This window comes from Scyliorhinus torazame, chromosome 15 (assembly GCF_047496885.1).
Source record: "Scyliorhinus torazame isolate Kashiwa2021f chromosome 15, sScyTor2.1, whole genome shotgun sequence".
Classification (NCBI taxonomy): domain Eukaryota; kingdom Metazoa; phylum Chordata; class Chondrichthyes; order Carcharhiniformes; family Scyliorhinidae; genus Scyliorhinus; species Scyliorhinus torazame.
Window position 1 is genome coordinate 102,198,903 of NC_092721.1, and position 14,530 is coordinate 102,213,432.

General features: G+C 43.1%; 1 protein-coding gene and 1 non-coding gene across 5 annotated transcripts in view; one reads left to right on the top strand and one right to left on the bottom strand.

Moving 5' to 3' along the window:
• The first annotated feature begins 7,487 nt into the window (after positions 1-7,487).
• On the top strand, positions 7,488-7,686 carry LOC140392197 (U2 spliceosomal RNA). Its single transcript, XR_011935265.1, has one exon. It is a non-coding gene; the product is annotated as a U2 spliceosomal RNA (small nuclear RNA).
• A 5,235-nt stretch (positions 7,687-12,921) lies between these two features.
• LOC140391721 (coiled-coil domain-containing protein 81-like) overlaps positions 12,922-14,530 on the bottom strand; it is a 252,969-nt gene continuing 251,360 nt past the window's right edge. For all 4 annotated transcript variants that reach the window (XM_072476491.1, XM_072476493.1, XM_072476490.1 and 1 more), the window contains one exon: positions 12,922-13,276. In XM_072476491.1, coding sequence (XP_072332592.1) covers positions 13,147-13,276 — 130 coding nt within the window. In that variant the 3' untranslated portion in view covers positions 12,922-13,146. The remainder of the gene's footprint in view (positions 13,277-14,530) is intronic.

Here is a 14,530-nt window from a genome sequence, read left to right on the forward strand (position 1 = left end):
GTGGCACCTTGTCAAAAGCTTTCTGGAAATCCAGATATACCACATCCATTGGCTCCCCGTTATCTACTGCACTAGTAACGTCCTCAAACAATTCTACCAAATTAGTCAGACACGACCTACCCTTTGTGAACCCATGCTGCGTCTGCCCAATGGGACAATTTCCCTCCAGGTGCCCCGCTATTTCCTCCAATGATATAGCTGGATCGCAGGTGGGAGTGATGCCTGCTGTGGTTGATAAGCCAGTGGAAAATGAGACAACTAAAGTGTTGAAGGACGAATATCCTGGGATTTTTCCTGATTGTGCAGTAACAAGGTTGCAAAGTCACAGGTTAAGACAAGAGGAGAAATCAAAGAGTGAAGATGAAGTTGAAGTGCAATTATCAGAAACGATTTTTGATCAGATGGTTGAAAAAGAACAAGAACAGGTGGAGGATGATGCGGATATTTTTAGTTCAGGAAAATTGGCGGAGTTACAACAGAAAGATATAAAAATAAAATGGATGTATCAGAAAGCATATACGGAAGAGGAATCTGTGTGTATACCAGAGTGTTATTACCGTAAAAGTGATGTCTTGATGAGAAAATGGAGACCTTTACATATGCAGGCGGATGAAAAGTGGGCAGAAGTTCATCAAGTAGTATTGCTGGTAGGGTATAGAAAGGAGGTATTGCGAGTTGCACATGAGGTACCAGTGGGAGGTCATTTGGGGATAAGGAAAACTCAAGCTAAAATCCAGAAACATTTTTATTGGGCTGGATTACATAAAGGTGTAGGTAAATTTTGTCAATCATGTCACACATGTCAAGTGATAGGGAAACCTCAAGCAGTGAGAAAACAAACACCCTTAATACCCATTCCAGCATTTGAGGAACCTTTTACAAGGGTCCTAATTGATTGCATAGGACCGCTTCCTAAAACAAAAAGTGCGAATCAATATCTTTTGACTATAATGGATGTGTCTACTAGGTTTCCAGAGGCCATTTCAGTACGTAATATTACAGTTAAAAAGATTGTGGAGGAGTTACTTAAATTCTTTACTAGATATGGACAACCACAGAAATACAATCGGATTAAGGATCAAATTTTACCTCAAAGTTATTTGAAGAAGTTATGGATAGCTCAGGAATAAAACAATTCAAATCAACTGCGTACCATTCAGAATCGCAGGGAGCGTTAGAAAGGTGGCATCAGACATTAAAAACAATGTTGAGGGCTTATTGTCAAGATTATCCAGAGGATTGGGATAAAGAAATTCCATTCGTATTGTTTGCAATTAGGGATGCACCTAATGAGTCAACCAAATTTAGTTCTTTTGAACTAATTTTTGGTCATGAGGTAAGAGGACCACTTAAATTGATTAAGGAAAAGTTGTTGAGTGAGAAATCGGAAATTACATTATTGGATTACGTGTCAAATTTTAGGGAACAATTAAGTAGAGCAGGTGAATTGGCGAGACAACATTTGAGAGTTGCACAAAATGTGATGAAACGGGTTGCGGACAAGAAATCCAAAGTTCGTAGTGATGCCAGTGAGATAAAGTTTTAGCGTTGTTACCAGTGGTAGGTGAGCCTTTAAAAGCTAGGTTTTGTGGACCTTATCAGATTGAAAGGAAATTAAGTGAGGTGAATTATGTGGTTAAAAACACCAGATAGAAGGAAGACTCATCGAGTGTGTCATATGAATATGCTTAAAAGATACTTTGAAAGGGAAGGAGAGAAAAAGGAGGAGGTTTTAATGATTCTAACTCAAAGTGATGAACTAAATCCAGATGACTGTGAATTTGACAAACCTCAAATTAAATTGGAAAATGAGGATGTTCTTAAAAATTGGGATAAATTGTTCAGTTAACTGACCTGAAAGAGTTATTGATATCATATGGGCAAGTTTGTGGAGATAAATTGGGAAGTACTAAAATGGCTATACATGATGTAGATGTGGGAAATGCTGTTCTAATCAAACAACATCCATATAGACTTAATCCTTTAAAATTGGCACAGGTTAACAAAGAGATTGAGAGTATGCTTAAAAATGGCATAATTGAAGAGGGTTGCAGCCATTGGAGCTCACCAATAGTGATGGTACCTAAACCAGACGGTACCCAACGGTTTTGTGTGGACTATAGAAAGGTTAATGCAGTTACAAGAACGGACTCTTATCCTATCCCACATTTGGAGAATTGCATTGAGAAAGTGGGACAGTCTGCTTTTATTTCCAAATTGGGTTACTTAAAGGTTACTGGAAGGTACCTTTATCTGAAAGGGCGAAGGAGATTTCAGCTTTTGTGACTCCAGATGGTATCTACCAATTCAAAGGTATGCCATTTGGCATGAAAAACGCCCCAGCCACATTTCAACGGTTAACTAACACAGTCATTTCAGGATTACCCAATTGTGCGGTATACATCAACGATCTGGTAATTTTCGGCCAGACATGGACAGAACATTTGAAACATCTGATGGAGTTATTCGATCGACTTCAGGAGGCGGGTTTGGTGATAAACCTAGCCAAAAGTGAATTTGGAAAAGCCCAAGTCACTTTCCTTGAGGAGTTTCCGATACCCTCAAGACAAAGGGAAATAATGCGATTTCTTGGTACGAGTGGATTTGATCCAACATTTGTGCAAAGGCTTTGAAGCGTGATTGCTCCACTGATGGACATGCTTAAGAAATGTCGAAAATTTCAATGGACAGCGGACTTTCGACAGGCATTTGACTGCCTCAAAGCTGTGATAACCAATGCTCCTGTGTTGGAGAATTACAAGGGACTCTGTGATCAGATTGAACTAAAGTATCTGACTTTAAAGAAAAATGCCGAGGCGTAGAGAAATGGACGGATCGTGCAGAGACCTTCTTGTTCAAAGAGACTGTCAATCGAGAAGGATTCCAGTTGGAGGAAGAACAAAAATGGACTATATTATTGTACCTGTTTGCGGTGTTGTTTTTTTTCAAACGAAAAGTGTATTTACTGTGTGCTTTTCTTAAAGGATAGTGAAAAGGTGAAAAATGAAACCATCTTGAAGTTGATGGTTTGTTTGTTTATCTTGCGGGGAGAATGTCACCTTAAGAAATGTTTGGCTGCTCAAGTTACTGCAGTGATGTCAGAGTGTGGGTGGAGCTGAGCTCTGGTTCTGCTTTTTAGTTTCACTTTGAGGAAAGCTTGGGTGTCTGTCTTTTTGGTTTCGTTTTTCAGTGTGTTGCAGCTTTGTTTGATTCCCCCCTCCCCGGTGATGAACAATTCCTCAAACATGGACAGAAGCAGCCTCCAACACATGTTAAATCCCTCCTCCGACCCCCTAATGTGAACTTAATCTTCTCCAGCCTAAGAAATTCATACAGATCTCCCAACCATGCCGTGACACCCGGCAGCGCAACCAGCCTCCAACTCAATAGAACCCGTTGTCGGCAATCATTGAGGCGAAGGCCAACACATCGGCCCCTTCCCATCCTATAGCCCCGGCACCTCCGACACTGCTGTCGACCAGTTGCAGCAATAGTGATGATGATCCATGGAAGACAGATGGACATAGTTTGTTAGTTATCTTTCCACATGTTCATTTTGTGAATGAACTATCTTACCAGTCAAAGAACTAGATGTTCTGTGTGCATCTTTACCAGGGCCAGAACACAGAACAAAACAGGATAAACAATACTCTTCAAACTGAGCACTGTGCTACTTGTAAGCTGCTCTGTTTAAACAACTAATTGAACATTTTCAGACAAGTTTAATATCGATTACAAATTTCAACATTTAAAAATAATTTTTCTCCTATCTAAGAGAAGTTTCAAAAAACCTCGTGATGATCTCTTGGAGACCTAGTGTGCCAGAGAACACTAAATCTGTTGAAGGTAGTGTGCCTCATAGCAGACCACTTGCTTGTTATTTTCATCATTCTCTGAAGACCTGGGGAAGAATTTAACTGTTTTCCGACCCCGTCACCTGGAGAGTCGAGGGGTACTCGTCCTGATGTCAGCTATACTTTAGCCATTTAACACTTGAGCAAGTTAATTGACCGGAGATGAGATATGCACCTCTCACTCAGGCAGAAGACCCCCTCAGAGATTTGTTGACCAATCATATTGGCCAGCAGTTTTGTAGTCCCAATGACACCAGGGGGATTAGTGGTCACTGCTGGGACTACAAGCAGTTCCAGGAGTCAAAGTCCTAGAAACAAGCAGAGGTAAGTGCCAGGAAGGTGTGACAGCGGAGGTGGGAGTGGAGGTCCAGGGGATTGGAAGGTGATTGGGAGTGTTGATAGAAAGACCAAGGGAGGGAGAACCCGAGGGTGGGGGGCAGACCTTGGCTGGGGGAGGGGTGGGGGCCTCAGTAGGAAAATGGGGCTCTTGCGGAAGGTACTAACCCCTGTCTCCACTGGAGAATATTCTACCACCTACATTTAGCTTTTGAAATGTTTCACTCTGTCTTCCACACAATGGACTATCCCCATGGGATCCAATACCAGGGCAGGGGAATTTGAAACCACTCCAAAATCCTTGTTGGTTCTGAGGCCAGTGTGCAAACTGAATTTGGCTGTAATTTTCACACAGACTTATAGCTAAAAGCTACAGAAATTACACTTTAATTTTGAAAATTGGGAGTTTTATTACTTTTTCACAAACAAAACCAAAAATCAGATACAGTGAAGCATTAAAAAATACACCCAAAATAATTATATGTTGAAAAATAATAAAGTTGTGCCACATTGACTAATACCACTATTATAATGTAGGCATAAATAATGTCACATGTTTTTCCAGAATATTGTACTTGAAGCAGTATAATTTATTATTTGAAAAGTTGTATGAAGGTAGTATTTCTTCAGTGCAAATTCATAATACAATATATAGTTCTAGAAAACTCATAATTTTATTTATATTAATATTTCCAGAGAAGCTATTTATTTTATATTTTGTGTTGCATTGCTTTCTGCCATTTAAGATGGTTTCTTACACATCATTTCACAGAACCAAAACAATTAATAAAGCTAAAATAATCTTTGCAGCATGAACCTGGGATAGGGCAGGATTAGTAACCTGAAAGTAACCCTTGTCTAGTGTCTTCAACTGTTTCAAGTATAGGGAATCCTAAAGTACTGATTTATTGTCCTCTTCCAAAACAACAGAACTCCTCCAAAGCAATGTATTGAGTGCGATTTAGCAGCATCGATGCGCCTGACTTGGTGTCAGGACAAGGTTTAACGAAATCTCCACGGTCTGGTTCTCGCCCTGTGCATACTTAAATGAGCCATTAGGTTTATATCTGTTTGTGGGATTCTCCCGGCGCCCGGGTCCTAACAGCCATGTCTGGGAGACCTTGTCACGGGGCCGTTTAGTACTGATTTCCACAAATGTGGACCAGTCGTAATGGCATTTGGGCAGTTTCCCAGCCCATTAGAGAACCCCAGATAGTCGGGCACAGGGCTGGCTGGCATCCTGGCAGGCTGGAAGTGCCAGGTGCCCGGGTGCCAGGTTGGCATTGACAGAGATCAAGCCTAGGGGGCCTTACCAGGTTGAGGGAGTGAGGAATGTTCCTTGGGGCCTCCCCATGGATAAAATAGGGAGGGGGCTTTTGAAAATGCAGAAGAGGGGGGAGAACAGGGCAGCCTCCCAAAATGCGCCCCGATCTGCAAGGAGCCTTTTCTGCTGAGGTTGCCAGCAAGAAATGACTCAAGTGTGCCCTCGGTGGAGAGAAACTCCCCTTGCCAAGAAAACAGCAAAATGTTGTTGAATACCGGGGTGTTTCTTGGTGCTGCAGCCGTCGAGAAACACCCCGCTAAACGTGCCCAAAATCGGCCATCGATTTTTTTTCTGTTGAATCGCACCCATTGTATTCCTTTTAGAATTACAGAAGAATGGTGAACAAACTATGCTCTCCACACCCTGCACAAAGTCACAGCTGTAGTTCTGAAAATGTCTATATCCTCGGGAATGTGTAGTGTTCTATCCTCATTGACTGACAGTTCTCGTGAGCTGCTGAATTGAACATGTAATTTTATGAAATATACAAATGAAAATTAGGGAAGTGGTTTGTGTATACTTTCATTATTCCTCCTGGCCCCCCAAAAACAATCCTGACTCTACCTTAGCCTCCCTCAGGATCTCATCCTTTGACTTTCCAGCAGCAGTTTTGCCAGGTTTTCCACCTCCCCTTATCAGTGTTTGGAATGTTAATTAGCCCTGACCATGAAATGATTTAAGAAGTTCATCTTCTCTGACAGATGTTTTCAAAGAGTGATATGCTGGATAAAATTTAGATCTCTAACCACAACTAACAACAACTAGCATTTCTACAACATCAATATGTTGTAGATAATCTGAAAGGCACTTCATGGGGAATATTACTGAACAAAACGTACATCAAGCCACATAAGGAGATATTAGGACAGGTAGGTAAGCCAATCTAAAAGATGAATAATTACTAAATCAGTGCAGCCTACTAACAGAAATGCATTTTCATAGAATTTACAGTGCAGAAGGAGGCCATTCGGCCCATCGAGACTGCACCGGCTCTTGGAAAGAGCACCCTACCCAAGGTCAACACCTCCACCCTATCCCCATAACCCAGTAACCCCACCCAACACTAAGGGCAATTTTGGACACTAAGGGCAATTTATCATGGCCAATCCACCTAACCTGCACATCTTTGGACTGTGCGAGGAAACCGGAGCACCCGGAGGAAACCCACGCACACACGGGGAGGACGTGCAGACTCCGCACAGACAGTGACCCAAGCTGGGAATCGAACCTGGGACCCTGGAGCTGTGAAGCAATTGTGCTGTCCACAATGCTACCGTGCATGTTACATGTTCTGATGCTATTCTTTGGACTATACAGCACTAACCAATAAGAGTTATAAAAGATTTCTATGAAGGTTCGTAACCACTTCTGCTTCAGATGTATACCAGGTTTTATTGTTATATTCAGCACCTTGCCTTCCCTCAAGTCGATCTGAAATGCACAAAGGAAAGCAGTGCCAAAGATTGCTTAAATAGTGAATGATCTAAAGAATGGTGATGTGCACTTAACGCTGATGTTTTATAAAACTCATCCACTTGTTGATGGATTAATATAGTCCTGTTTTGTTTTGCTAACTAGGGAACCCCCAATCCCCTTTTCGTCCTGCACTGAGTGCAATCCAAAGGTGAAGATGTACTATTTCCTGAATTCCGTCAGGCTTAAATTTATCAGCCATTCACCAAATCACAATTGTTTATAACTGCATGTTTTCAAAGGTGCTTTAGAGCTAATAGGCAGAAGAAAAAATGGATAGTTCTTTTCCCAGCATTTCCTGTCCTCCCATAGCAAGTTCATATCCCTGCAGAGCAGCATTTTCCTTGCTTACCTTAATCCTATGTAAAAATATGGCTCACTAAAAAGAGAACAAAAACAAATGTGGTATAACTGCTGTTTAACTTTGTACATATAGGACAGAATTTAATGGCCATGGATGGCGGACCCGGAACTGTTATAAATCAGGAGTGACGTGAATGATCGCTTCTCGGCCTTTTGTCTCAGATCAAGTGTAATATCTGCACTGCCTTTTGGCTCAGATCTGGTATGTCTCTCTTGTGGGGACCATGAATTAGATTAAATTTGAATTTGAATTGTTTTTTGGAGCAGGCGGGGAGCTGGATTAGGGGTTTGCCCCTATCCACACTCTGAGCCTGGCTTTGTAACTCAGAAAAAGTTATTTTTAAAAAAGGAGTAACGTGAATGGCCAATTAGCAAGATAGAAGCATGGCATCTATCCAAGTATGTGACGATGTGGGCAGAAAAGCGCTGATTTCACCATCAGCTGATTTAAAACAGATATTGGTGCCATTTTTAAATGAGTCGTGGGTGCAACGCCACAAGCGGGTCAATGACCATCTCCATTCCATCAGGGTAAGTTGACTGCTCACATCACTAATGTCTTCAGTTGGCAACACAGGATAGTTCACCATATGGTGAGAAGTTGCTCAGGCAGGTCCTGGTATTGGGCTGCGTCTGCACCAACTGCCTGATTCTGCATTGACACATCTGGAAAACGGGATTCCTTCCATCTTTTGTTGGCAGTATCCTGCACATTCTGTGAGATTTGTGTAAAAAGGAGGCCCCATCATGTGCCAAAGGGACGACTGCAGCAAATGTGATCAGCTGATCATTGAAGAGAGACTCCGGGTCCGCCATCATAGACCTGCGCTATGGCCATTAAATTCTGCCCTATATGTGCAAAGTTAAACATCATTTACACCACATTTGCTTTTGTTATCTTTTTCGTGAGCCATATTTTTACATAGGGTCACGGTAAGCAAGGAGAAACAGTTCCTCATTCATGTTCTGATGCCTGCAGAGGGGAGGCTCTCAAACTTGCAGAAACAGGCTTAGCAATCGCAAAATGGTGCCACAAGTGAAGATGATGAGCCCATGTGTCCAACACTGGACAAAGAAACATTCACAGCAGGCATGGATGGGAGGAGGAAATATGCAGAATTTGTACCTAACTCGCATGATGGTTTCCACACTCTGGAAATACAGGCAGCAACTGAGACTGGGACACTACTCTCTACCCCTGGGGAGGATGAGGATTCTCAGAGTGTGCACTGTCGTGTCATTCACCACCTTCCGCCCCACCTCAATAATAACCAGCTGAGCTACTGACAGACAGAGGGACTGTGAGAGACCAAGCCAATGCTGAGCCCCATGGTGATGAGGGGCCTCTGGTCTCAGTCACAAGAAACCTACTGGAATTGCAGTGAGAAGTGAAAGAATGCTGCCAGAGGCAAATCACAGCCATATACGGATGATGGAGGAGTCCATGAATGCTGTCACATCTCAGGTGTGGGAGCACATGGTGTCTCCATCGGGTGGGTGGTGACCTCATGGAGAACAATATCCAACAGACCAGTCAGTGGATGCCAGAGATGCATGCAGGCCTGCATGCCATTGCTTTGGCCCTGAGTTCAACACTGCTGTCCCCTCCAGGTCCTCTTCCATTTCTGGTAAGCCATTATGCATTGAAAAGGAGGATTGGCCACCAGCCGCATATGGGGGTTGTCTGTGTTTCCAGGGGCAGACACGTGTCCCTCCCCCCGCCCCTCCACCAGTGACCTGAGCACCTTGAGGAGCAACAGTGAGCAAGAGGGATCCTGAACCTGTACGGAGTCTCCTCAGCATGTTGCACCCTAAAGAGGACAACTGCCAAAGTTATCCCACGCCACAAGACATCTAAGACAGCAGCCTGCCTCCTCCTCAAATGAAAGTGCAGGGATTGCACCCCATAGAAGCTCATGGAGGTGTATTAAAAAGAACATGGGGACTCACCAAGGGGAGCATGAGTATTAAAAGTCTGTACATGTTAATGAGTTATTGTATTGTGCTGTGCATGGACCCTTGGTTCGTAAACACCAAATGTCACTAAATGTTGAGGTTCTACCTGTCTCCAGTGTGACAAAGAATGAGTCTGACCACGTTGCTGCGGAACACTCCCAAGCAGTTGGACTATGCCATATCTCTTATCGCTCATGCAAACATTTATGCAGAAAAACACTTTTTGAGTACAAGTCCCCCAGGCTGTAGTGGTCTGCATGTGACATCCTTGAGGCCCTGTGGGAAAAGGAGATGATAAACCCTATCAAATAGTTCCCTGAGCAGACTGTGAAAGTCATTTGGCAGAATACCTAATCTCCAGAATCTTCAAATAAGCACCAAGGTGTAGCTTAGCTTGTTAACATAAAGGCACTCTCCGTCAGATTCTTCCTACATGGCTGGAAAATTATTTTGAGGTGGTTGTGGTGGGAAGAGACTGTTGTCCACCTCCTTCTAAAGAGTGCCTTTGCAAAGAAAGTCTGGAGAGAGATGCAGGGCGGGATTCTCTGTCGACTATCTTCTAGGTTGCGCCATGCTAGCCTCTCAACCGTTGCTGAATTGGTCCAGGTGCGGCGCCAGTTTTGCTGTCATCGAGGTCCACGAATACTGCCCTGGCTTCAACTTTTAGTCTCAGGAATGGAGAATCCCGCTGGCAGTGTTTTTTGTCGAGGTTCATTCTGGGCAGCTCTGTGACACAGGACCCTGTGCTCTATGGGTTGATCCCATGGATGCACACAAGATAAACATCAACTGTGGCTGGAGGACCATCACCCGATGAAATAAGCTCTTTTGTCTGCCTGAAACTTGCTGGCCTTCAAGTGCAAAGAGTTGTCCGCCGTCGAGGGTTGCAGACTGGCACATCCCGAGGTCTAGAACTTACATGCTGAGGGACGCATTAAAGCTTGGGGCAATCGCCGCGGAGGTGCAATGGGGAAGGCCTTTAACCATAGTAAACTGAGGGTCTGGAAACTATGTAAAATCCCCCCAGGCTGTATGTCTGACAAGGAACATACATATTAATATCAAGAACAGTGAAATTGTATTGAGTGGAACATGTTGTACAGAGAAAAGTTGAATTCTATTGTGCTTTCTGTAATTTCCAAGTCAAAATGTTTTGTAATGTACTTTTATAAATTTTATGAATTAAGTATATATTTGGGGAAAAAACTATTTTGTTTTGAGATGTATTTCATTGATGCAGTTTTTTTTTGTCTTTTGCAATGTACAATTTGCATCTTCATTTGCCTGCCTGAAAGGGGAAGTTGGTGTCTGCTCATCTCCTCACACGTGACAGTGCACATTGGAGGCTAGAAGCAAGTCGATGGTGAGTAATAAATATGAGATGATGTAATGCCAACATGGTATATGGGCAGGCATTTTAAGGATATTATGGTTGCTGGAAGCCAGTGTGAATCATAAATCTTCCTTGGGTGTCTTTCAATGGCTCTGGTCTCTGGTACGGGGCTCATCATCCAGTGTGCCTGCTATGCTCCCTCCTCCATACCCTCCTTATTAGATGACAAGTAAATCATCCAAATGATCTGGAAGAAAGGCCAACCCCTCTGCACTGCAAACACAAAGATAACACGGGGAACTCTCACTCGGGCATACTGATGAGCTCCACCAGATCAGTCCAACCAATCGAATCTCAATTTAGTAGGGCTAAAGCTTGCTTAATCATTGTTTGGGTCAACTCTTATTCCCTGGATGTAGAGCGAGGGTTCCTCAACTGCATTATCAGTCAAGCCTTGAGTTGGCACTCTTCTGCGGATCCATTCCTATAAGATTTGGGAGTGTCATTGTACATAAGTGTCATGACAGTTCCTGGGAAAATGGGTGCGTGCACATACAGGATGTGCTTTCAGTGGTCACAGACCATTTTCATATTAATGCAGGCCGCTGGCTGGTCCAAGGAAGCATTGTTAGCAACATGGGTGCAGTTAATTATACCTTGCACTTGGGGAAATCCTGCAATGGCCTCAAAGCCAATGGACCTCTCTGTTTATCAGAATTGATGTGGGAGCATAAAATCACCAGCCCTCTTGAACAATTCATTGGTCACCTTTTTAATGCAATGTTGAGCTGCTGCCTGGAAGGCCTCACATAGGGCCCCAAAGGATCCCTAATAGGAGGTGGATGTGTAAATGTTCAACACAGTGGTGAATTTCAGCACCACAGCCTTTGGATGTCCACTGAGTCCAATGGGTTGGAGGACACCCTTCAGCATTGCGCACAGGTTGTTGACAGCCATAGTCTTCTTTGGTCGGGGGCCGGTTAACTTACTTGGTTAGACAGCTAGTTCACGATCCAGAGTGAGGCTAGCAGCACAGGTTCAATTCCCGAACCAGCTCAGGTTATTCATGAAGGCCCACCTTCTCACCCTTGCTGCTAGCCTGAGGTGTAGTGATCCTCAGGTTAAACCACCACCAGTCAGCTCTTCCCCTCAAAGGGGAAAGCAACCTATGGTCATATTGGACTATGGCGACTTTGCCGTACCTTTTTGGCACTGGCACTCCAACATCTGGAGATAGTTCAGGTGAGTCCAGAAAACCCTGGATCATGTCTGGCTCCATTTTTGAATGTGAACCTGCTGCCAGTCCATTTGACATCCTTCTGTAGCTTGCCCAGCTAGAGACTAGTCCTGCTGCAGTGGTGCCTTTGGTGCCTCATCCACTATCCCTCTGCACTGCTCCTCTGCCCATCTCCTCATATGTGGCAATGCACATTGGAAAGGCTAGGAGCTAGGCAGTGGTGGGTAATAAGTAATGTCAACGTGGAGTATTGGGCAGGCATTTCAAAGGTATTATGATTGCTGGAAGGGAGTGTGAATCACAAGTTTTCCTTGCGTATCTCCCAATGGCTCAAGTCCCTGTACCAGAGATCAGGCTTCCATCACAGCACATCCCAGTACGATTCTACCACCCCTTGCCTCATCTCCCACTTGTGCAACCCTTATTGAATTCCAGCCGTACAAATTACAGATCTATAGCATCTATAAAGTGCACAGCTTTGTTTTGCTTACCTTTATTTATTCCATCTATAGTTCTTATCAACAGTTAACTTATATTTCTTTAATTTTTTTAACCTTTCACTCAGTTATGTATTGATCTACATAAAGGTTTTACATCAATAAAGGCTCAGGTGTAAGTTGTTTATAGAATGCCAAGCACTGGTCTTGTTTTTAGTGTACAGTGATTTGGTATGGAATGAATGCACCCTCCCATTTGCTAACTGAGCCAAACCAGTCCAAGGTTACTGCCCAAAGTCCAAATTTGACCTTAGCTAACCTTACTTTCCAAGTAAAACTGCTACATTTGGAGAGTATATTATTGGACTTGTCAGAACTAACATGAAAATTAATTTGAATGAGAGTTTGTCCAAATAGTTTCCATTCAGATTTCAGTCGCAACGCCAAGTCTTTTCAGCACAGATTGGATACGACAGAAGACTGGAGCTCTATAAAAAGTTGAAGAAATCCAAATCCTTACTTCAGACCTGAAGATCCCAAAGGAAAATATTTTTAGGTCCAGTTTGCCTCAATGGGCTCAAGGGTACAAATGATTGCAGAAGTGCCTGTATTGCAATATGGATTTATTCTAAAATGGTGGAAAAGCTACTTGATTAGACAAAACGTGATTAACAGTGCAACATATACTCCCTTGCAAACAGCAGCTCCACTGTAATCTAAGGGAAATGTACCAAGCCAGTTCACGTCATTAATTCAGTTGCTGAGATATGTGGGAATTTCCATGATTTTGATGGAATTTGACTGTCCATTGTTATTAAGAGTAAGTTAAATCATTAATTTGTTCCAGTAGTAATGAATGAATTGCTCCAAATATTTGTCTGCCCACTGTTTGATAAACGTCGTTTACACTGAAAACAACGGCGATATTTATTACATTGATCAAGTAGAAAAAGTCCTCCAGCCCTGTAAAACAAATTAAAAATAGTTAGCATTGGCTTTGGCTTAATAAACAATTCTAGGTTCGTACAATACAGAATATCAAGTCAACCATCCTTCTAAATGAACTACTTTTTTAAAATCCCATTTTAAAATTTTACACAATTTTGTTCTGATAATTTTACTAACTCATGATGTATAAGAAATTGACAACTAACTTTTAATCTTTCCAAATTGACAGTTAGGAAAATACATATTTTAATTAGAAATTTAAGGGACGATTTTGAGCCCACACTACCCCTGGGTAGTCTCAGGAACCATCATGGTAGGCTTCTCTAATATGCCAAATAGGATGCTCTGACATGCATAGGACTCTGTCACAACGTTCATTGGGATGGGGTAGTGTGGGGCGGGGGTCAATTGTGAGGGTTGGGGAGTCTATGTTGTACATCATTTAGAACATTCTATGAGCAAAACCTGTAGGATAAACAACCAGCAATGTTACAGCTAAAATCAGTCCTTACCCGTGATCCAAACAAGCCAGTGAAGCATAAGAAAAATGACTTTGATTTTCATCATCAGATTGCCACTCCTCTGAAACTTAACCAAAACCTAACAGTCTTCACATTTCCTGCCGGGTATTCTGAGCCCACCTTGTCCAGAAATGCAGATTACCGCAATCCTCAGAGAACTCTATCACAGCATTATAGCGCTGGGAGAAAGACAGGGCATGCCCCCTTTTTACACCACTAGTTGGCGTATGGTAAGTTTAAAAGTCCAGTGTGACTGTTAGTGACTGGGTGAACGGATAAATGCTACTAAATGGGTGAATGGTGAATGTATGAATAAATGAATAGCTGAGGTAATAGGGTGGGTAGGTGGTTGAGATAAGTGGGAAAATGGGTAGGGGGATGAGGTAAGTGGAGAAATGAGCAAGGTTGGTGAGGTGACAGGGTAGGTGGAGTGGCAGGTGAATAAGATGGCAGATAGGTAAGGTGGCAGGTGGTTGGGTGGTAGACAGGTAGGATTACAGCTGGGTAAAGTGGCAGGTGAAGGAAGTGGTAGGTGAGTGGGTAGGATAGCAAGTGGGTGGGGTAGTAGGTAAGGAAGTGAGGTGGGTAGGTGGATGAGTAGATAGGTGAGTTGGGGATAGTGGGGTCGGATCAAGCAGAGTAGGCAGGTTGGAGGCTAGTTAGGTTGGGCCGGGTGAGTTAGTCGGATTGTTAGGGGGTAGCGCGGTTGAGACGGGTAGTTGGGTCAGGTCAGTTGGGATATTCAGGC